Source organism: Battus philenor, unplaced genomic scaffold, assembly GCF_028537555.1.
Source record: "Battus philenor isolate CCGP_79_NKW_IND1 unplaced genomic scaffold, ilBatPhil1.0.hap1 SCAF_30, whole genome shotgun sequence".
Lineage (NCBI taxonomy): Eukaryota > Metazoa > Arthropoda > Insecta > Lepidoptera > Papilionidae > Battus > Battus philenor.
In genome coordinates, this window is record NW_027181694.1 from 1,615,238 (window position 1) to 1,641,526 (window position 26,289).

At 37.2% G+C, this 26,289-nt stretch overlaps 1 protein-coding gene across 1 annotated transcript in view; it reads left to right on the plus strand.

The window, feature by feature from the left end:
- The window catches only part of LOC137927405 (cytotoxic granule associated RNA binding protein TIA1), a 114,226-nt gene that overhangs the window by 62,362 nt on the left and 25,575 nt on the right, over window positions 1-26,289 (plus strand). The window contains exons 3-4 of the mRNA XM_068771203.1: window positions 5,973-6,048; window positions 19,793-19,895. Of these exons, the coding sequence (XP_068627304.1) occupies window positions 5,973-6,048; window positions 19,793-19,895 (179 nt within the window). The remainder of the gene's footprint in view (window positions 1-5,972; window positions 6,049-19,792; window positions 19,896-26,289) is intronic.

The following is a 26,289-nucleotide window of genomic DNA, read 5'->3' on the forward strand; positions in this document are numbered from 1 at the left end:
AAATGTTATGATGGAAATTTCCATCACCATGCAAAGAAGGGTTAAAATTGCTCTTCGAGAATTATGCGGAACCTTTCATCGAACTAGATTTCTCCTGAGGCACCGGTGTGCCGTAATTGGCAGTACGTAAGTTTCAATTCGCCCGGGGGTTGTGTTCGGCATTCGAATGTACATTGTTTTCGAAACAGATCATTCATAAAGAAATAAAGAACGCTGTTCATTTTGAAAAAAGAACTCTTAATTCGAATTTCAAATTGACAACACACGATTAGAAAACTTTTTTTTAACCCTTAAATGCATGACTTTTATTTATACTTTTAAAAATATATATCTTCCATATAAGTACACTATAATGCAGAGAAAAATTGAAAAAATGTGTAACAGTTTTTATGCATATGTAGCAGATATACAAGTGTAGCAAGAAAAATATACAAGTGTAGTATTCATTTTATGTTTAAATGGCTGCAGTTTTTGATCATCATGCATTTAAGGGTTAGACTCTTTAGAACACCCATTTGAATTCAGACGTCAGCGATGTTGGCTATTTTATTAATTTTAATATATAATAAATAATACCTGAAAGCGCAGGAGCCTTCATCAGAAACCATGTCAGGGGGGCGTGGTCGTCTGAGATTATGAAAATGTGAAAATTAAAATAATCTTGCGTATGATTCAAAATAATTGCTGTATTTTGTTTATAATCACTTTCTTTACACAATCAGATAATAATAAAGTAGGAAATCAGAATGATTCCTACGATGTTGAGCGATTCGTCTCACGCGGTGCGCTAGCGGCCATTCGTTCAAAAACCGCCTCGATCCAGGATGGCCGCCCCGCTAGCAACTGACAAGTCACTCCTGACTTTAACAACAAGATGACGCGACTGCACCGTCATATATTTTCTTACTATATCATCTTTATATTATTTATTATTTAAAAATCGATTAATTTTTTAACAATCATACATCAATTGACAGCAAATGAACTGTACATTCGTACTCCTAAAGTTTTTACTCCTAAAACCAATCAAACTATATGTGATTCAAAGGTACAACTTAAATTGCCACTTATTTATAAATCCATAATGCCTATATTTACTTAATAGCAAAACAAATTACAAGTTATAAATAAGACATTTTAATATGCCCGATAAAAATATATGATCATGACAAGACATCATTTGGCGAGAGGCCAGAGGAGATACGACCTGAACTATTACAAAAGTTAAAAGCATATTTCTCTTGAGAAAGGAAGATGGAATTGTAGAATGATAGAAGAAGAAAAAAAAGATAGTGTACTATGGAAGACGAGAACGAAAATAAAAATTCTAGTAAAAAAAAAGTTATTAATTTATAATATAAATTAAGAAATATAAAACCATGTTCCCAATTAAATATGGGGTGGAAGGAGAGGTCCCCAACAGCGGGGGCTAAAAAAAACATATTTCTCGAAACACTGTGACCTCTTCTTCGATTTCTCGGACATCGTCCCGGCCAACCACATGCGTCGCCAGGTAGAACTGAACACGGTTTTCCTTATTTTTTATGTTTGATTACGCTTCGTGCAACCACTTCCTCATGCCTACTCCATATTGCGATCCTCAGGTTGTGCGCCAGTATCTACGGTGCAGAACCTTGGGTTGGTATCTTGAGTCTCGTCCGTGTAATACACGCACGTGCACATGCACGGATGCGCATTGCCCTAGAGACTGAAACAAAGCTAAAGATAGACATAGAGAGCATCGCCGTTATGATGGGCGACGACAACCTTCGCCCATCATTTCTATCTTTCGCTCGTGGGGTGGCGAGTGATACGGTTGAAAGAAATAAAACTGTATAGAATAAGGTACTTAATAAACTCTGCACAAAATAAATTGTTAACTAATAATAAGAAATAGAAAAAGAAATGTGTAATGAAGAATTAAGAAAGTAAAATAAATGTGTAAATAAAGATAAAATAAATGTAAGATAAAATTAAAGAATATAAATAAATAAAATGTACCTAGCCACCTTAGAGTAAAATGATGGAAGAAAGGCGAGGAAAGAAAGAAGGTATAAAAGAGCAAAACGAAAGATATTGTGAAGGACAAAAGTAAAGAATGAAAGATATTGTGACGCTTGAAAGAGAGTGATAAATAAAGAAAAGACTGAAAAAATTATTGAACAACAAAGTCTCTGATCCCAAAAAGTTAGGGGTACGAGAGGCCCCTAATATCGGGGGCCATAAAAAAAATCCTCAGGTTGTGCGCCAGTATCTTCACATTTATGAATCTTGCGATCGCATCTTGAGTCTCATCCGTGTAATGCACGCACGTGTGTGACGTGATATTGCTATCGCGTGACACTGTTGTACAGCCCTCGGGCGTCTGTTGTTCGAATGATGATCATCATCTTTAGCCCCTGAGCTTCGTGAATGGTGAACGTTCTTGAACCTGTCTTATTTCTTTGGTTATTGAGAACTTGTTTATCGGAACTGAACACTGTTCTTGTTGTTGGAATGATGATCACCTCGCTCTTTAGCCCCTGAGCCTCGTGACTGGTGAACGTTCTTGAACCTGTCTTATTGCCTTGGTTAATAAGAACTTGTTTATCGGAAGTGGACGCAGTTCTTGTCTTCACAACGCACGGAGGATTCTCAAACCTTCATAGGTTTAAGTTCAAGGAGAGTACCTGGTGGATCTGTAACCCAAGTGTGGACCAGGTCGTTGTACACATAAGCGGAGGAAAGAAAATCGCCTAGCTTAGTTAGTCAAGAAGGAAGAAGCCATATCATTCTGGAGTACTATAAGAAGATAATAAAAGAGAAATGAATATTGGGAAACAAACATGTATGATAAATAAATAAATAAAAGTGTGTAAAAATAGTGGATGTGAAACTAAATGTAAATAAATAAATTGTAAAATAAAGATCAAATAAAAATTTTTAATTTTTACAGTGTTTCGGAGGTAGTGCAAAGAGAAGCGAAGTATGAAAGGTAACGATAGAAAGAGAATGAGAAGGACATAGGAGGGATGAATGCAAGATCTTATGGAAGACAAAAGAAGAGCGTGGATATAAGCCAGGGGTCAGTCGATCTTCAAGGGCTCCTGAAAACATTGAACCTGTCTTTACATGAAAATCCATAACTTTCAATGTTACATCGATAAAGAGAGAGGCAGAAGTGTTTTCTGAAATAGCACATATCTTATTATTAAATATTTTCGGCTGTATTATTTGTGTATGACTGGTTATAAATAAAGTTACATTTAAAAAAAAGCAATGAGACAGCAATTTTTTTGTGCGGTTTTTCTTTGTTTCAAAAATAGTGAAACTAATAAAGAAAATCGATATAACATAAAATTTACTTCTGCGAATAATACAATGGAAGCATTAAAATAAATTTGTATACATAATGCAGAGATATTACGTAAAGATGGTCCATTTTTTATTTTAAAAACAATTACATAATAAAAAATCTCCGGACTTCCATCTCACTCTACTTCAGAACTCTCTCTCTAATGGAAGACAAGTGAATTTTTAATAACCAACATAAAACTTAATGCAGTCCTCGATGCCTTAAAATTACTCTGTGATAAGAACACCCACTTCGCAGCGCCTAAAATGTTTCTCATGAATTTTCTCGGAGCGACATTTTAGCGCCTTACTTACCCTTCCTATTTGAAAAGTGATTTATTTTTTTACAATTAAACATTAATATCCAAGACTTGCTTGATGGATAAATCATTACCATCATTATTTCACCCATAGTATATATACACCTTTGAGCATAGTTATCGATTTTTAATGGAGTCATGGTTACCTCGCGGAAGACCATCCAAAGTAAGAAAAGGACCAATATTTAGCCACTTCCGCACAGAGTCTCTGTGTTTGGCACTAATCGGTGTAACATAACTCCTAAAGATGCCCCGTGGAGGGGTGAAACACGTATTGAGTAATTTGGCGGTTGTGTGATTCGCATTGTTTGCCGCATACGCATTTATCAGCGGGCTGGCGGGCGGTGAACTTTATTGCACGACTACCACTGCATGTGCGGAAGTGGCTTAATATTGGTCCTTTTCTTACATCGTTATCGAGTTGCCATCTTATCGGTTTTTTATAGGATACACTTTAGATACTGCCCGAAGGCTCTTTTCGACCTAATTAAGCCATCTCCATTCCTTTATCGGACTACTAGGCGCAGGCAAAAGTTTTATCAATACGTTGTCGACATACCCAAAAATCGAACTAAACGATTTCACAGCTCGTTTTTGGTGAGAGTTGCCAAGGGTTGGAACCTGTCTGGGTCTATTTTTCCTGATGAGTTAAACTCTGGAGCCTTTAAGAGTAAAGTGAACAGGTTACTCTTGGATGTGCGTGTACCAAATGTATTTGGCTAGAGACCACGGTCCAGGAAGCGTGACGTAAGTCTTACATGCGCTATAAATATATATGGAGAAGGCCCATGTCCAACAGTGAATGCACAGATAATTGCGCACATAGATAGGCTTTCATATTAAAATATATATATATATATATATATATATATATATATATATATATATATCTGTATATATATATATATATATATATGTTAAAATTAATCTAAACTAAACCATTTTATCTATAAACCACTTGAAATGTTCCTATTGAGAGAAAAATTACCAGTCGTAAATACAACTATAATCTACAGGATGATTATTAATAGATATTAAACTCATTAAATATTTGTACTTTATCAATAGAGTAGTGTTAGTCCGGCAATAAAGGAATGAGACTTGCGATCGGTGGTCACGTATTCGATTCCCGAAATACAACCTTGTATAATTCAAACTTTGTGCAATATTTGTATAGGATTGCCACTGCACAATAAAAGTTTTCAAAGGATAGACAGCAGCGTTCTCTGCGTACCATAATACCACACTGCAATCGCCAACCCGTCTGCCAAGCGATGGCGATTATGGTATATCCCATATCTTAGTAAATACCTTTACCTTCCAGTGTTTGTCTTAGGACTGAAACGACAATACCCCATAGCTTTTTAAGGCTTCAACTTTAACATAACAGCCTTCCAGTATAATCAAATCAATGGATACAGAAATGATAACGTATTACGTAAAAAACGTATTCGAAAGATTTTTTTGTTTTTATTTATCATTTAACTTTTATATGCGTTTACGATATAACTCAAATATACTATATGTAGATTTACATAAGCAAAACAATCTTTTACAGACTAGTTTCATAAACACAATATATATATATATATATATATATATATATATATATATATATATATATTGTTTTCTATATGTCTGTGCAGACTTTGTAGTGCCAGAAGTTATTGGTCACATTTTAATATAAAATTATCACTTACTGTATAATAGTTAAAATAGGTGCAAAAGTTTTAAAGTACCTATTACTAATTCTCTTTAAGAGATTATTAAAAAACGCTCCCGCTCCCGCTACGCTTTACTCCTATAACCATCGCCTTAGCATATTAAAAATGTAATGAAATTATTTTATCGTCGATAACTAACCTAATTACTCCACCTAGAAGCTCAAGTGAAATGAATTTATTTATATGAGTTTAAAACATTTTTCATGTAAATATTATATGAAATATAATCTCGTCAAACATTTTTTTATACAGTATGATTGTTTATATGTGTAAAATCTTTAAATTGGTGAATGTATAGCTCATTTATCAGTTTTAAACCCTTTGTACATATTTCCACACATTTATATATAATGTTCCCTCTAAAATATGCTAAATTAATTTATATTTTAATATTGTTATGCAAGAAAAGGACAAATATTTAGCCACTTCCGCACATGCAGTGGTAGTCGTGATATGATATGATGCGATATGTATTATAATGAGATATGTATTAACCGTTTTAAAGTTTTTACACTTATATCTAAACATCCTGTATACTTGATTTGTATTTATTAACATATATGTATATATTAATTCAAGTTTAATATTGTTTCAGAGACTGTCGTGTCGTTCGTGATCCACAAACACTCAAATCCAAGGGCTACGGTTTCGTGTCGTTCCTGAAGAAATCTGTAAGTACCTTCATTGGTTAAAATATATATAAATGAACAGCCTTAATAGTAAAGAGGTTCTATATCATTATTGAAACAATTGACTGTATTAAGTACACTATATGTTACATATCTGATATACCTTCCGGTAATAATTTGGATTTTATTATTTATTTATAAATAGTATATGTAGATAGATATATATGTCATAAATGTATATTTAAATATGTGTATTACAATACTATTGCAATATATATAATTTGGCTTATTTATTAATTTTATTATTTTAATTCAAGACTATTGTGTTGTATTGTAATTTGGATACCATTGTTACTAGATGTTATGAAAGCAAGTAAACTTTACCTTATCTTATCTTATCTCAGCTAGCAGGGAATTGCGAAACAATGAGGATTGTCATCATGCCTTTCTCGGTTTCTGTTAAAATATTATAAATACAATTATTAACGAGATATTTTTTTAATCTGTGATTACGGCTAACTTAAACTAAGTAAGAAATAGAAAAAGAAATGAGAATTAATAAAACATTAGGTAATAAATTAATATAATAAATACGAGACGAAAAAAGTGAGATGAGGAATACAGAGAAAAGAATGAGAAGGAATGTAAGATGATGTGAATAGAAAGAAAAAAGAACGAACGAACGAACAATAAGAATGATGTATTTAAAAATATAGTATGCTCGGAGCTTCGACGGGAGATTGAATCAGAAATGAGGTGTTCCGCAGAAGAACCAATATCACCGTCGTAGCTCGAAGAATTGCTCGTCTGAAGTCTTGTAACTGATGGGCGTTGGAGATAAAGGTTCTCATGTAGCGACCACGACCTAGCAGACGTGGCATGGGTCGGCCCCCCACTAAGACCGACAACACAAGTAAGTTACAGGAAGTCAATGGATGTGGACAGCACGAGACCGGTTACCATGGCGATGATGATGAAGCAGTGGGCGTCCACCGGCTGAAAAGAAGAAGTAAATAGGATCCGAAAGATTCTCGAGTGGCGACCACGAGATGGTAGACAAGATCCATTATATCTTAACAACTTCAAAAAAAAACCCACTCATTTAAATTGACTATGCCTTGCAAGGAGCGTCCACCAGCTGAAAAGAAGAAGTAAATAGGGACCGAAAGATTCTCGAGTGACGACCACGAGATGGTAGACAAGATCCATTATATCTTAACAACTTCAAAAAAAAACCCACTCATTTAAATTGACTATGCCTTGCAAGGAGCGTCCACCAGCTGAAAAGAAGAAGTAAATAGGGACCGAAAGATTCTCGAGTGACGACCACGAGATGGTAGACAAGATCCATTATATCTTAACAACTTCAAAAAAAACCCCACTCATTTAAATTGACTATGCCTTGCAGTGGTCGTCCACCGGCTGAAAAGAAGAAGTAAATAGGATCCGAAAAATTCTCGAGTGGTAACCACGAGATGGTAGACAAGATCCATTATATCTTAACAACTTCAAAAAAAACCCCACTCATTTAAATTGACTATGCCTTGCAAGGAGCGTCCACCAGCTGAAAAGAAGAAGTAAATAGGGACCGAAAGATTCTTGAGTGACGACCACGAGATGGTAGACAAGATCCATTATATCTTAACAACTTCAAAAAAAAACCCACTCATTTAAATTGACTATGCCTTGCAAGGAGCGTCCACCAGCTGAAAAGAAGAAGTAAATAGGGACCGAAAGATTCTCGAGTGACGACCACGAGATGGTAGACAAGATCCATTATATCTTAACAACTTCAAAAAAAACCCACTCATTTAAATTGACTATGCCTTGCAAGGAGCGTCCACCAGCTGAAAAGAAGAAGTAAATAGGGACCGAAAGATTCTCGAGTGACGACCACGAGATGGTAGACAAGATCCATTATATCTTAACAACTTCAAAAAAAACCCTACTCATTTAAATTGACTATGCCTTGCAGTGGTCGTCCACCGGCTGAAAAGAAGAAGTAAATAGGATCCGAAAGATTCTCGAGTGGCGACCACGAGATGGTAGACAAGATCCATTATATCTTAACAACTTCAAAAAAAAACCCACTCATTTAAATTGACTATGCCTTGCAAGGAGCGTCCACCAGCTGAAAAGAAGAAGTAAATAGGGACCGAAAGATTCTCGAGTGACGACCACGAGATGGTAGACAAGATCCATTATATCTTAACAACTTCAAAAAAAACCCCACTCATTTAAATTGACTATGCCTTGCAGTGGTCGTCCACCGGCTGAAAAGAAGAAGTAAATAGGATCCGAAAAATTCTCGAGTGGTAACCACGAGATGGTAGACAAGATCCATTATATCTTAACAACTTCAAAAAAAACCCCACTCATTTAAATTGACTATGCCTTGCAAGGAGCGTCCACCAGCTGAAAAGAAGAAGTAAATAGGGACCGAAAGATTCTTGAGTGACGACCACGAGATGGTAGACAAGATCCATTATATCTTAACAACTTCAAAAAAAAACCCACTCATTTAAATTGACTATGCCTTGCAAGGAGCGTCCACCAGCTGAAAAGAAGAAGTAAATAGGGACCGAAAGATTCTCGAGTGACGACCACGAGATGGTAGACAAGATCCATTATATCTTAACAACTTCAAAAAAAACCCACTCATTTAAATTGACTATGCCTTGCAAGGAGCGTCCACCAGCTGAAAAGAAGAAGTAAATAGGGACCGAAAGATTCTCGAGTGACGACCACGAGATGGTAGACAAGATCCATTATATCTTAACAACTTCAAAAAAAACCCTACTCATTTAAATTGACTATGCCTTGCAGTGGTCGTCCACCGGCTGAAAAGAAGAAGTAAATAGGATCCGAAAGATTCTCGAGTGGCGACCACGAGATGGTAGACAAGATCCATTATATCTTAACAACTTCAAAAAAAAACCCACTCATTTAAATTGACTATGCCTTGCAAGGAGCGTCCACCAGCTGAAAAGAAGAAGTAAATAGGGACCGAAAGATTCTCGAGTGACGACCACGAGATGGTAGACAAGATCCATTATATCTTAACAACTTCAAAAAAAACCCCACTCATTTAAATTGACTATGCCTTGCAGTGGTCGTCCACCGGCTGAAAAGAAGAAGTAAATAGGGACCGAAAGATTCTCGAGTGACGACCACGAGATGGTAGACAAGATCCATTATATCTTAACAACTTCAAAAAAAAAACCCACTCATTTAAATTGGCTATGCCTTGCAGTGGGCGTCCACCGGCTGAAATAAAGAAGTAAATAGGGACCGAAAGATTCTCGAGTGACGACCACGAGATGGTAGACAAGATCCATTATATCTTAACAACTACAAAAAAAAAACCCACTCATTTAAATTGGCTATGCCTTGCAGTGGGCGTCCACCGGCTGAAATACAGAAGTAAATAGGATCCGAAAGATTCTCGAGTGGTGACCACGAGATGGTAGACAAGATTCATTATATCTTAACAACTTCAAAAAAACCCCACTCATTTAAATTGCCTATGCCTCGCGGTGGGCGTCCACCGGCTGAAATACAGAAGTAAATTGGATCCGAAAGATTCTCGAGTGGTGACCACGAGATGGTAGACAAGATTCATTATATCTTAACAACTTCAAAACAAATCCATTCATTTAAATTGCCTATGCCTTACAATGAGCGTCCACCGGCTGAAATAAAGAAGTAAATGGGAGCCGAAAGATTCTCGAGTGCCGACCACGAGATGGTAGACAAGATCCATTGTATCTTTACAATTTAAAACAAATCCACTCATTTAAATTGGCTATGCCTTGCAGTGGGCGTCCACCGGCTGAAATACAGAAGTAAATAGGATCCGAAAGATTCTCGAGTGGTGACCACGAGATGGTAGACAAGATTCATTATATCTTAACAACTTCAAAAAAACCCCACTCATTTAAATTGCCTATGCCTCGCGGTGGGCGTCCACCGGCTGAAATACAGAAGTAAATTGGATCCGAAAGATTCTCGAGTGGTGACCACGAGATGGTAGACAAGATTCATTATATCTTAACAACTTCAAAACAAATCCATTCATTTAAATTGCCTATGCCTTACAATGAGCGTCCACCGGCTGAAATAAAGAAGTAAATGGGAGCCGAAAGATTCTCGAGTGCCGACCACGAGATGGTAGACAAGATCCATTGTATCTTTACAATTTAAAACAAATCCACTCATTTAAATTGCCTATGCCATGCAGTGGGAGTCCACCGGCTGAAATAAAGAAGTAAATAGGGACCGAAAGATTCTCGAGTGACGAACATGAGATGGTAGACAAGATCCATCATATCTTAACAACTTCAAAAAGAACCCCACTCATTTAAATTGGTCATGCCTTGCAGTGGGTGTTCATCAGCTGAAAATAAAAATTAAAAGAAAATGAGATATATTGTAAAAAAGATCCCTGCTCACACATGGATTATTGAACACCGGTCTTTTTAAAGATCGTTGGGTGAAGCTAGAGGAATGTGAATATAAATAGCAAAATTAAATAAGGTGATATCGAAAATATAAAATGTACATTCTCCTAATTCACACCTTTGTTATGAGAGACTAAAAATACAAAAACCTTTCAAAAGCGCCTCTAACAAAATTCTCACGGAATCTTTATAGAGATACTGAAAGAGCTTTCGCAGCTTAAAGAACGTTAATGCTAATCGGAAATTCCCCCGGGGAGCGACCATTAGAACCTGCGTTATATTAATTTCCTTTTCCTCGAGAGAATAAAAGAAAAAAAGGACATACGATGTTTTGAGAAATTGAAAATGGAATGCATTTGTTTTAATTAATTTAAAAAAAAAAACAATATAATACCAAAAGCTTAAAGTTCAAGATTTGAAAACATGAGGCGTGAAAGAACACAATTGCAACGTGTTGCAGAAAAGAAATGCGAAGTTACTTAAGTACTATAAGCACTGAATGTAGCAACGGAAGGCTCTTTTTAAAACTTACACTGTTTTTTAATTTTGTTACGTACTGTGGGTTCTGACTCGAAATGAAACACCACTGGTTCAAAAGGAGTACTTTATTCACAAATCAGATGGTTACCCTACTTCAACACAAAGTATACTTCCGCTTAATCCAAACTTCGCTTCCAAATCGCTCAAGAAATCACTATTCAAATAACTTACTAAATAGTCACTTTGTATCTCTGATCGTAAATCTTAATCTTAGAACTTGAAAAACAACACTGAACTGTCGACATGGGGAGTACACCTATTTATACTAGGGATAAGGTTCTAGTAAGTTCGAGATAGTACTTGGTCAGAATTTCCGAGAACTTTACACAAAAATCTATAAATAACTTCAAGATCACACGTGTTTACGGCACTTCTTGGTCCTAGGGTTCCGTGTTTATTGTTTAGAACGTTCTGAACTCGTGCTTTGTGACAATATATCCTCCTTTTTGGGACCCTCTGTTGTTTCTGTCTTATTGTACAAGGAAGCATTTTACATTTAAATCATCCTTCTTTATTTACTTCCTCTCGAAGCATATAAATAGAACTTCGCTGTTCAAGCGTGATTTGCTTGCGTTTTGCCATTTTCAGAAGAAAATTTGCGGAAAAAGCCGTAGTCAATAGTTTCAGAATACAGATAATGTAACACAACTTGCTTGCCAATACTCAAGTGCGATTAAACAGAACCCAAAGAAGTTAAATATAAAAGATAACACCGACAGCAGCACTTAAAACCACAAAATAATGTAACCGCAGTTCTAGGTCATTGAACACCTGTTTCGTCAAAATCTAAAAAAAATTATAACATGTTTAAACATATTAATATGTAACAGTAAAAAGCTGCAAAGATAACATTAATTACAAATATTTACCTATAGCTGGTGTTGTTTCGTTTTGGCCAAAACCAAATGTGCTTACATACTTTTGAACGGCAGTGTACAATACCCGGCGATAAATATTGCGCATCGACTTTTGGAAAGAGACAATCGGCTAATTTCGGCTTCATAGAGCGTTATCTCTGTCGCACGAAATACAACGACTGACAAAACGTCACATAAGTAGTGATGGACAGAGATAGTGCTCTACAAAGCCGAAATTAACCGATTGTCTCTTTCCAAATGTCGATGTGCAATATTTATCGCCGGATACTGTACATTCACTGTATACTCTTTCAAAGTGTACCATTTTTTACATTCTCTTTCTTACACACGTCGCCTATCTTTCTTCACTTTCTTTGATATCATAGTTGGTGACAATTTGTTCCTATACCTATTTCTTTTTTTGTTGTTTATCTTTTTAATTACATTTATTAGTGTTTCGTTTTAACAAACTTATTATTAATTTTTATTTTTATTAATCACCAATTACGTACAATTCTGTGATGATATTTTAAGAAGGTATGACGGCGATTTTTATCTTCCATCAGGGAGGCGACTGTCAATTATTGCTTCCACTTTTTATCACCGGGAGTGATTGCTTTGGTGATTATCTGTGCTCGATTGGATGCCAAGTGAGGAGCTCTGCGTTGAACAACCATCATATCAGCATAAAGACACCCATTGTTATAATCTTGACGCGTTTAAAACCATCGACAAAGAAATGATATTCCAAATCTTGAGAAAAAGACGCGTGAAAAAATGTTACAGACCAGGGGTGGCCAAACTCCGGCTCGCGAGTCAAATGCGGCTTTTTCACGACTATTTTTGGCTCCGATTGATTGTCGAATTATTTCAATATTTACATTTATATAACCCATGTCAGCTGCTGGGAAATCGAAACAAATTATTGGCGTGAATAATTATTATTATTATTCCAGCATAGAATTAGCGAAATCCAAACACCGATCGTAATTAACTAACCGGCGTCTTAAGTATTGTTAGGAGTGCTGTCATATACGCGTGCATATATCCAACAATGCACATATTTTGTACTTGTGCCATATAATTTCAATAAATATGATTTTTGTAATACAAATATTCGTTTGCGTGTTTTAAATGCGTATTATATTGCGGCTTGAAAAAAAATTTCAAATTTCGAACAATGGCTCGAACTGTTAGAAAACCTAGCCACCCCTGATATAGACAGTAGTACCAACCTAGCAAAAAGATATCTGCCTATCTAATTTGAATCTATAATTTGAATTTACTTTTTTATTACAGTATATATGTCTTGCCCATATTTCTTCTTCATATTGATAATGATGAAGTTAAAAAATAGCCCAAATAAATCAATGAATAACTTCTTGACAAATAAATTGACAGTTTATTATTAAAAAAAGATGTCTTCCAAAAAAAAAAAGTTTCACTAACTTTCACATTTCATTATATATGAGAGTGATTTCTGTCACTGTCGACTTAGTCTGGCGTAATTGGTGGTCGCGGTCTGCGGTCTGCGGTCTCCGGAGACCGGAATTTCGGTTTTAGATCCAGACAGCTGTTCGACTCATTGAAATTGTTTGCAAACTAAAAGTTTCGACAGTTGAGACGACTAAGTAAACTGTAATTTGATTTTATGTCTTCAATTTTACTACTGCTGACAGATTTACATATACATATATATACAGTGTTCAGAGTTCCCCAAACTTTTTTGTGTCGTAGACCCCTTGCCATGTTTTTCCGTGTTGGTTAGACCCCCTACTTACCTGATATTGATTTCCTGTAAATTTCTAACTGTAGCGAAGTTTAGTGTTAAAAACTTAAAGTAAAAACACATGTTTATTTATACATTTATTAATTGAATTTAAATTAAAACTACTCAAAATAAAATTTAGTATCTGTTATGTAAAATATACATAACATCAAATGAACATAAAATAAACTATAAATAAAATAACATAAAATATATACGTCATAGGTACTTTTATAAATAATGTAAATGTTTTGATATTATAAAATAGTATGATGTAAGTAAATAGGTACTATCAGTGTATGTGTTGAGATCCACTATCGTAGACCCCCATTTGCATTTCTTAGACCCCCAAATTTTTTTTTCGCTGACGTAAACCCCTTGCAGGTTGTCATAGACCCCTAGGGGTCGACATAGACCACTTTGGGAATCACTGATATACACATTCAAACCTAAAGATTTGACACCTATGTCAATAATCCGAAACATTCGCAGTACATTTTCAAATTTAAAAATCGAACACGATTACGGATGCGTTCATTTTTAAATAAATCTCGATTTTCTTTATCAACGGCCAACTACCGAAATAGGTCGAAGAAAAAGGTCCATCGCATTTTGATATGAAACCTTGTGACTTATATTTGTAATATAATCTTATTTACATTTAACTATATAATATAGGTGTAAGCAGCGGGACTTAAGATCGTAGGTCGCGATTTTAATTCTGGGATTTTTGTCTTATCCATCCAACCATTGCACTCACGCCAACCCAACTCCTTGAGAAATCCTAGCAGCTCCTTAATGTCTATAGCATGGATGCACAGACCGCGGCCCGCTGGTCGAATACTGGTGGCCCGCCGACGGCAAAAATAATACTCTCGTACATTTGAAAAATATTGAATTATATTATTATAATTTTTTTTCTTAATTACCTATACTTCTGGCGGCCGGCCCGCCATCAGTTCATGATTTGCCCGAGTGGCCCCTAGTCTTAATAAGTCTGTGCAACCATGCCCTATAGTGTGCTACCCCAATACACTATAGTACATAGGCAGCGGTCTCGTCCTCTCTCTGACACACCCTGTACAGGGGAATGTCCAACAATCCATTTTTGGTTACAGTCTTATATATAATTCACACTTTGTACAATTATTACATTACGAGGATCGGAAAGTAATGTCGCTTTCTCAAGTTAAATTCACACGACTACATTTTTAACAAGTTTTTATTTCTAATCAACAATATATTCACCTTCATCAACAACCTTTTGCCGTTAACATTACTTTCCGGTCCCCCTAATATATAATTGCCAATGCCAAGTTTCCATAGGAAGGGCAACAGAGTTCTCTGCGTACCATAATACCACACTAATCGCCAACCTGCCTACCAATCGTGGCGATTACGGTATATCCCCCATAACGACAGCACGAGGTTTTAGGTGTAACAGCTTTAAAGGGGTGAACACACTATCCAAAGATCAATGATTTCAGAAATAATAAATAACATTATGATAATATAATAAGAAAAATCGTTTTCAAAACTCGGATTGCTAAATAAAATTATTTATTTTTATTTATATCAGAAGTTAATGGCCTGTTGCATTCCAAAATAGACAAAAAATAAATTTAAGATGTTTCGGAAAGTTTTCACACAGATAAAAACACAAAAAAATATTGTTTGCTATATGTCCCTGTGGACTTTGTAAGAAATATTTTTGTTGTGTTTTTTTTCTGTTTTTTTCACATTTCAGTTTATATTTCCATACTCTTCTATCATACATCACATTATCTGTCTTAACGTTGTTTCACTCTACAATTGTATCTGTCTTTTTCTTCTATTCTATTCTATTCATCAACCCTCAATCGCTGCAGTTTGGTCTATTTTATTACAATTTATCACAGATTTTTGTACGATTTTTTTCTTGTAGATATATGTATCACAGTTTTAATATATCACTCCGACATATATAATTAATATCTCACACGGTGTTTGGCACTAATCGGTGTAACATAACTCATGAAGATGCCCCGTGGAGGGGTGAAACACGTGTTAAATGATTTAACGGTGGCAGTTGTGTAATTTGCATTGTTTGCCGCATACGCATTTATCAGCGGGCTGGCGGGCGGTGCACTTTGTTGCACGACTACCACTGCATGTGCAGAAGTGGCTAAATATTGGTCCTTTTCTTACTTAGGTTGGACTTCCCCAAGGTAACGCCTGATTTCATTGTGATGTTCCTGGTGTTCCTTCTTTAGTTGCGGAAACTTGCCCGCAGAGACAAGACAAGAGCTGTGGCAATCCTATATAAATGCTGTTAATATTATTTAAGATATCTCAGTAATCGAATCCGCTACCTACGATCACATGTCTCAATACTCTACCGCTGCTCTTCTCTAAGAATTTATTCCTAATTACTTCGTTGACTGGATTACATTAAAATATAAAACATGTTTAATAGACACTAACACGCACTTTTAAATTGAAAATTGTTTTATCATTACAAGAAGGTATGTTAGCTGACCAGAAACTACAGTCGCTCTTTTTATATGAAATTTAACAATTTTTAATATTGTTACATACTGTGGGTTCTGACTCGAAATGAAACACCACTGGTTCACAAGGAGTCCTTTATTCACAAATCACATGGTCACCCTTCTTCAGCACAAAATATACTTTCGCTCAGTCCAAACTTCGCTTCCAAATCGCTCAAGAAATCACTGTTCAAATAACTTAACAAATAGTCACTTTGTATCACTGATCGTAGATCTTAATCTTATAACTCGAAAAACAACACTGAACTGTCGACGTGGGGAGTACACCTATTTATACTACGGATAAGGTTCTAGTAAGTTCGAGATAGTACTCGGTTAGAATTTCCGAGAACCGTACACAAATATTTATTAATAACTTCTAACGGGACGCGTGTTCACGATCCCATAACTAAAAACTGTTGAATGCTTTAATAATATTTATTTAATAATAAGTAAGAAAAGAAACGTCTGAGATATTTCGTGGAACTTTATTATATATGTGTACACGTGAATTCTGCGGTCTTTAAGTATGTTTGTTTCTCCAGGGAACAGTAAATTGTGTTTGCATGACACGTTTTAATGAAACATATATTTACTCTTTCGTATAGGCTTTGTTTTATATATATTATGTATATTTATTTATACTGTTGTAATGTTTATTATATAAATTGGAAACACTTTTAACGTTCTAGAAAGATCGATATAGATGACGTCATTCGCTTTAACACGTTGAACGCCATGGCGGACACCATGTGTCCTACAGCATACTGTCCCCTGGGGCCACACCATTAAATCGAGAATCGTCAAAAAATCGCCAGGGTGTTTTTTTGCAAATATTGTCAGTAAAACCATTAAAATAATGGGCGACTTACGGAAACAGCGATTTACCCATTATTTTCCTGCGGGGCTGCGCGGGTCACATGCCTTGGTATGAACAGTCGAAACATTGTCCGTTGGCTCCCTAGAGGGTTCTGAAGTGATCGAGGGCATGCGGACACATGGTGTCCGACGCGGCCTCTTGGACCCAACATGATGGCAGTCACATGGTGTCCGACGCGGCCTCTTGGACCCAACATGATGGCAGTCACATGGTGTCCGACGCGGCCTCTTGGACCCAACATGATGGCAGTCACATGGTGTCCGACACGGCCTCTTGGACCCAACATGATGGCAGTCACATGGTGTCCGACGCGGCCTCTTGGACCCAACATGATGGCAGTCACATGGTGTCCGACGCGGCCTCTTGGACCCACCATGATGGCAGTCACATGGTGTCCGACGCGACCTCTTGGACCCAGCATGATGGCAGTCACATGGTGTCCGACGCGGCCTCTTGGACCCAACATGATGGCAGTCACATGGTGTCCGACGCGGCCTCTTGGACCCAACATGATGGCAGTCACATGGTGTCCGACGCGGCCTCTTGGACCTAACATGATGGCAGTCACATGGTGTCCGACGCGGCCTCTTGGACCCAACATGATAGCAGTCACATGGTGTCCGACGCGGCCTCTTGGACCCAACATGATGGCAGTCACATGGTGTCCGACGCGGCCTCTTGGACCCAACATGATGGCAGTCACATGGTGTCCGACGCGGCCTCTTGGACCCAACATGATGGCAGTCACATGGTGTCCGACGCGGCCTCTTGGACCCAACATGATGGCAGTCACATGGTGTCCGACGCGGCCTCTTGGACCCAACATGATGGCAGTCACATGGTGTCCGACGCGGCCTCTTGGACCCAACATGATGGCAGTCACATGGTGTCCGACGCGGCCTCTTGGACCCAACATGATGGCAGTCACATGGTGTCCGACGCGACCTCTTGGACCCAGCATGATGGCAGTCACATGGTGTCCGACGCGGCCTCTTGGACCTAACATGATAGCAGTCACATGGTGTCCGACGCGGCCTCTTGGACCCAACATGATGGCAGTCACATGGTGTCCGACGCGGCCTCTTGGACCCAACATGATGGCAGTCACATGGTGTCCGACGCGGCCTCTTGGACCCAACATGATGGCAGTCACATGGTGTCCGACGCGGCCTCTTGGACCCAACATGATGGCAGTCACATGGTGTCCGACGCGGCCTCTTGGACCCAACATGATGGCAGTCACATGGTGTCCGACGCGGCCTCTTGGACCCAACATGATGGCAGTCACATGGTGTCCGACGCGGCCTCTTGGACCCAACATGATGGCAGTCACATGGTGTCCGACGCGACCTCTTGGACCCAGCATGATGGCAGTCACATGGTGTCCGACGCGGCCTCTTGGACCCAACATGATGGCAGTCACATGGTGTCCGACGCGGCCTCTTGGACCCAACATGATGGCAGTCACATGGTGTCCGACGCGGCCTCTTGGACCCACCATGATGGCAGTCACATGGTGTCCGACGCGACCTCTTGGACCCAGCATGATGGCAGTCACATGGTGTCCGACGCGGCCTCTTAGACCCAAGATGATGGCAGTCACATGGTGTCCGACACGGCCTCTTGGACCCAACATGATGGCAGTCACATGGTGTCCGACGCGGCCTCTTGGACCTAACATGATGGCAGTCACATGGTGTCCGACGCGGCCTCTTGGACCCAACATGATGGCAGTCACATGGTGTCCGACGCGGCCTCTTGGACCCAACATGATGGCAGTCACATGGTGTCCGACGCGGCCTCTTGGACCCAACATGATGGCAGTCACATGGTGTCCGACACGGCCTCTTGGACCCAACATGATGGCAGTCACATGGTGTCCGACGCGGCCTCTTGGACCCAACATGATGGCAGTCACATGGTGTCCGACGCGGCCTCTTGGACCCAACATGATGGCAGTCACATGGTGTCCGACGCGGCCTCTTGGACCCAACATGATGGCAGTCACATGGTGTCCGACGCGGCCTCTTGGACCCAACATGATGGCAGTCACATGGTGTCCGACGCGGCCTCTTGGACCCACCATGATGGCAGTCACATGGTGTCCGACGCGGCCTCTTGGACCCACCATGATGGCAGTCACATGGTGTCCGACGCGACCTCTTGGACCCAGCATGATGGCAGTCACATGGTGTCCGACGCGGCCTCTTGGACCCAAGATGATGGCAGTCACATGGTGTCCGACACGGCCTCTTGGACCCAACATGATGGCAGTCACATGGTGTCCGACGCGGCCTCTTGGACCTAACATGATGGCAGTCACATGGTGTCCGACGCGGCCTCTTGGACCCAACATGATGGCAGTCACATGGTGTCCGACGCGGCCTCTTGGACCCAACATGATGGCAGTCACATGGTGTCCGACGCGACCTCTTGGACCCAGCATGATGGCAGTCACATGGTGTACGACGCGGCCTCTTGGACCCAACATGATGGCAGTCACATGGTGTCCGACGCGACCTCTTGGACCCAGCATGATGGCAGTCACATGGTGTCCGACGCGGCCTCTTGGACCTAACATGATGGCAGTCAAATGGTGTCCGACGCGGCCTCTCGGACCCAACATGATGGCAGTCACATGGTGTCCGTCGCGGCCCACTGAACTAAACATGGTTTTTAGTCTGGCGTTCAACGTGTTAATAATGTATGTATTGCAGGATGTATCCTTTCACTAAACAGAAGTCTTGTTTCAGGAGGCTGAATCTGCAATTACAGCCATGAATGGCCAGTGGCTGGGGTCTCGTTCCATCCGCACTAATTGGGCGACGAGGAAACCTCCGGCGCCCAAGAACGAACGTAAGTATCTAGGAAACTCTAGAACAGAGTTCCCCAAACTTTTATGTGTCGTATTTTACAGCTGAAATGATAAATATTGATCGGTAGAATTAAATTTAAAAAAATCAATATTTCTGTAACTTTGTAAATACATATTGTAATTTATTTTAAATGAGAGGTTATATTTAAGAGTCTGACAATATGAGATGTGTTTCTTTTATATATATGTATTTAAATATGACATTACACCAGAGTTCCCCAAACTTTTTTGTGTCGTAGACACCTTGTCATGTTTTTCCGTGTTCGGTAGACCCCCTACTTACCTGATATTGATTTCCTGTAAATTTATTTGTTGGTCCCACATTCGTATTTATATAGTGTCGAATTGAACAAGTCAGTGCAAGGTAGCGAAGCTCTGAGACTGCGACTCTCAGGTTTTTACAAGTTCAAAATGTATTGCGATCACAAAGCGAATACCGACATCCTACAACACAATTTTATAAACATATATAATAATTTTTTTACTTCATAGGTACTTTTATAAATAATGTAAATGTTTTGATATTATAAGATAGTATGATGTAAGTAAATAGGTACTATCAGTGTATGTGTTGAGATCCACTATCGTGGACCCCTATTTTCATTTCATGGACCCCCAAATTTTTTTTCGCTGACGTAGACCTCTTGCAGGTTGTCATAGACCCCTAGGGGTCGATATAGACCACTTTGGGAATCACTGCTCTAGAAGTATAACTTCATTTATGGTAATCTTCTTTTTTCATTCATTTTCTAAGTCAATGTGATATCGGTATAGAATAGAATAACTTAGATTATAATTAAATAAACCGCAAAAAATGTCGTCGTGGCGATCTTTGGAAGATAAGCAACGGGTGTTTCGGCTGATGTGATAAACATTTATTTATTTTATATCTACACAAATTTAAGGCTTTCAAACTATTAATAAATATTAAAACTATACTATGCTATAAATTTGCTGACAATTACCTACAAAGTATTTGTTACTGGAATATAAAACAGATAATAATTTAAATGTAATATATAGTTAGAAGGGGTCGTGTCATAAATCATATAACTACATATTAACTATTGTTTATTATCTGTTCTTACAGACTTTGTACTACCAAAACTCAGCAGCCTGTCACATTTCAATGGAAGAAGTAAATGAATATAACAAATTTCATACTGATCACTTTATACAGGATGACTGCAAATAGATATAAAAGCTGTAAAGCTATATATATATATATATATATAATAAATTTGGCAATGTTTGATGTGTACATTATAATATCAACAAGTTATATTTTGATCAACTAAAAACTATTGAATGTATTGAATTTTAATAAGATTCATCTATTATTTTGTTTTTAAATTTTAATTTTAAAATTAAGAAAAGGAACGTCCGAGATATGTTATGTAACTATATATAGACATACACATGTGAAGGATTTGTTTAAGTCATCAAAAGAGAGACGTGACGTTTTCAAAGAAGAGAGTTGAAGTAGCATTGACCCCTATAAAAAATAAAACTACACTATTATATATATATATATATATATATATATATATATATATATATGTGTGTGTATATATATAATAGTGCATTTAAGCATTAAAGAAAAGCCAATGAAAAAATGGCCAAAAGTCAGAAAGCATATCAATTGTCTACGATTGAGACATTTTAAAAATGGAATGCTTGTAGGGAAATCCCCTAGATTCAGTCCATAGTCTTGCGCGGCATTCGGTTCGCATATAACCGTGACAAATGAGCATCACTAATCCGTAGGCCCCATTCAATTACTTCTACATTGCGCTTCATATATATATAAACACATCTGATAAATAAGAAAAGGACCAATATTTTGCCACTTCCGCACATGCAGTGGTAGTCATGCAACAAAGTGCACCGCCCGCCAGCCCGCTGATAAATGTTAACTGCATGTGCGGAAGTGGCTAAATATTGGTACTTTTCTTACTTAGGATGGACTTCTGCAAGATAACGCCTGATTACATTAAACATTTTATAAACATATAAGATGGCGCTAGTTGTTCGTAAGCATTAATAAAGACTCAACAGGGACATATATATGTGTCTGTGTATATATATATGTAAATATACATATATCCTAACGTGTGCAATAAATAGTGTTTCAATCAAATTACTGTTGCTAACACAGGCATTTCCGATTCACTTGATGCTGTGTAACAATAAGCTGATACTAATCTCAGGTTCGGTTCCGATCTGTGGCATGCTCAGGTGATTGTATTAGGTTCATAAGTCGAATTGCAATCCGGTATTGATACGCATAGGTCAATAGCTTCAATAAGATGTACCTTGTTGAACATTTGCTAATTGTTCCACGTACAATACGATGTGCTAGTGTTATATATTTAGACCAGGGCTTCTTAAACTATGGGTCGCGAGGCAAAATTCTGGGGTCGAGAGATTTTAATGTCAAATGATTATATATACCATTTTATAACATCACTAGAGTTGGTGGAATACAGTGGACATGCAGCGTCTAAACACGCGCATTTGTTGAAGGTTTTTAAACTAATATAAATACAATTTTATAATTTTTTGTGCAATTTTTAATTTTAGAATTTTGTATGTTTCAAAACTAATTCTTTAACTATATATTTTCATATGTATATGTTTATTGTTACCTAATAAATAAATCATGGAAAAATATTAACTTATTTTTTTTTATATTTGTAGGGGGTCGTCAAGAAACTAGCAATCATATATGGGGTCGTGAATGACAAAAGTTTAAGAAGCCCTGATTTAGACAATAAATCAAATGTACTTTTGAATTTTAAACCGTCGATCATGTAACCTTCGAGTATTGTATCTAGAGCATCCAACGTGCAAGTGCAGGCGAATTATTGACATTTAAATACGCTTTGATTGAGAAAGCGCCTTATTCTTCTATCTCATGTGATACCCGCATGAATAAGAAAGCTAATGCTGTCCCTTTCTTATTCTATTGCGTAACGGTTTCGAAAATATTTAAATTTATAATTCGAATTCACAAAAGTTAAGAATTGAATGAGCCATACAAAAAAAAAACCTGATCTAACAAGAGCCAAGCAAACACAGATGATCTTTTATGATCACTTTTATAATATCGTTTATACTGTGGCTAAGAGTTTCATTGTCTAGTTCAGAGTTCCTCAAACTTTTTTGTGTCGTAGACCCCTTGCCATGGTTTTTCGTGTTGGGTAGCCCCCTACTTACCTGATATTGATTTCCTGTAAATTTCGAACTGTAGTGAAGTTTAGTGTTAAAAACTTAAAGTAAAAACACATGTTAATTTAGACATTTATTAATTGAATTTAAATTAAAACTACTCAAAATAAAATTTTGTATCCCTTATGTAAAATATACGTAACATTAAATAAACATAATCTAAAAATAAAATATATACGTCATAGGTACTTTTATAAATAATGTAAATGTTTTGGTATTATAAGATAGTCTGATGTAAGTAAATAGGTACTATCAGTGTATGTGTAGAGATCCACTATCGTGGACCCCTAAATTTTTTTTCGCTGACGTAGACCCCTTGCAGGTATAGGCCATAGACCGATATAGACCACTTTGGGAGTCACTGGTCTAGTTAAAATCATTTAAAAGATCCAAGTGTAATAAAATAGATTTCTTTTAATTCTTTAATTATATGATAAATATCATTAAAATAAAATTAAATTAAATTATTCAAATTTGGAACTTTTAACAGAACCCTAATTGTTCGTCAACTTATTATGTATTTTATTATTGATTCTTCTCTGCTTTGTAAGGTGTTATAGTTGTGGAGAAGAAGCAGGAAGAAACTCCACAACAACACGTCTAATAATAAAGTTTAACACAGATGTATATATATACATATACACTTAGATATAGCCTAAATGAAATCTAAACAAGCGACATCACTGCCAAGGATTCTTGTCATTTAAATATTCGTTTATTGAATAATAAGACTTTTGCATCAATTTATTTTTAATGCGTTTTGAATTTTGTAAATGATAGTCCAATAATATTTTGCGAAGTTTTATTAATAAATCTGACTCGGTTTATTATAAATGAATCAGAGATTTTTTGCAGTCAAAATTTTGATACAGACAATTTGTCACGATGTCTTGTAAATAAACTATGAACGACACTTTTTTTAAAAATTTATTATGATTATTATAAATGTACAAAATATTGTCCTAAATTTGAATACATCAATACCTCGCTTTGCGTCGTTTCATTTTGCATTTTTTTTCGAAGTTGCGTCGCTGCTTAATTAGTACTAATTTTCACTGTGCGTCGTTAGATTTTAGAGGTTGCGTTGTTTTGGGCTCAAATCATTAATTTTTTTTGAAAATTTCTGAAAGATGGCAACACTTTTATTTCTAATTGCGCCATGCCATCAAAACTCGGGGATTCCCTTTCTAACTAAAAATCAACGCAATTTGAATTCAGTTTTATATTCACTTTGTTTTGTTAATTTTGGAGTTCAGTTTCAATTACGTAGTGTTGAAATGTAGTGTGTTGTGCTTTTTTTAAAAGAGAATAATAAGTTTATATAAATTTTTACGTGTTGTTTCTGGTTACAAAAAGGCACATATTATTCAAATTTATTTATTGACAGAGTGGAACCTATCTTCGATCTTTACATGGTTTGCTATAGAAAATCTTAATTCACTTTGCGTCGTTTCAATTTGCGTCGTGTTTTTTTGGAACGTAACCACGACGCAAAGTGAGGTATTTGTGTATTAATGAAAACCTAGAATTAAATTCATGATCTTTGTAAGTGCAAGGTATTTCTCGCTCGTACCTTTAAGATCGATTTGTCAAGATTAAACCCGTCATGCTTCCGGCTATATCCTTTTACATTTAGTATTCACAAGGAGATGAACGGATCAAAGTAAATTTTGGACGAACGAATACGGTGCCCGGATACCTAAAGTTATGAAACAGATACAAATACTTACCTCTACTTACACACACATATATATATATATATATATATGTAAATATATATGTATATATATATGTGTATTTATATATGAATATAGAGGTAAGAATTTGTATATATATATATATATAAATATTACATTGATTTAATTATCACAATAAAAGACATTTATTTTTAAGTATTGCACCAAATTAGCTTATTATTATTAAGCGGAAAGTTTCACAAAAAAACAAAAGGTACACTAAACTATGCGTGTGTGTGTGCGTGTGTGCGTGGGCGTGTGCGTGTACGTGCGTGCGTGTATGTGTGTGTGTCTTATATATCTCTCTACTATTTACATATAGTCGTCTGTTAGAAATTGCTTCCTGTTCTGCAACGTCTGTAGGGGTTGAAGTATGTGCGCTTGCGCATCGGCGAAGACACTTGCGTAAGAGAACACGGATCTTACTCAGCTCTTATACAGGAGTTTGTGTTTGAGAGACAGCTTACTTGTTTGACTAAGAAGGGGGTAAAGCCTAGTATGGAGTAGGCTTTATTTCTGTCAAGGCCAGTACGTTTATGAATCATTCATTCGAGCTTCGCCCGTATTTATATTGAAGTAAATGTATAATTATATTTCAGTGGAATTCACCTTTTCGATGCGCCGCTGAAGGTGCCATAATATTGCCTCTAATCATATACCCGCGGCGTGTAGAGCTACGTATTAATATGTATTAATACAAAATTTTCTTCGTTTTCCTCACATCCACCATAGAGTTCCCACAAAACACGCGCCACACAATACTGCTAGCGCCAACAACAAAGGATTTTGTGTTATATACAATAGAAGAAACTATGCACCACAACACACGATCCGTATTAGATAGCTACCTCCTGACCCTGAATTGATACAGATTGGGCGAACCGAAGAAGATCCGGAACCTTCCTTTGTTCATGGTCCACGCTGCTGTCCCACTCTGGTAGAGCTGTCTTTAACGTGAAATTAGCCGATTGCCTCTTTCCAAAGGTCGATGTGCAATATATATCGCCGTGTATGTATATATTCTTGATTGTTTCGTACGAAATGACGTTCATATATGTGTATGTGTGTTGAGTTATATTTTGTTTATGTGTGCAGATCTATACAGGATGGGCTTGGGGCCTGTATTTCTTAGATTCGTATGTATTTCTTACCACATTATACACCAATAATATATGCGTTGAAAACAGACTGCCACTACGCCCCTATTTCACAAGCGATAGGCTTTAGTTTGAACAGCGTGCATTTTATATTACGTAAGCCTTATTTTCTTTAAAATAGGTTTTAGACTTGTCTTAAAACTAACCTTCTGTACTTGAATTAAAATAAAACTGAATGTCAGAATATAAAAACGACTACGAATTTAAATCCTAAAAAGAATAACAATGAGATGCATGTTTAATTTAAATAT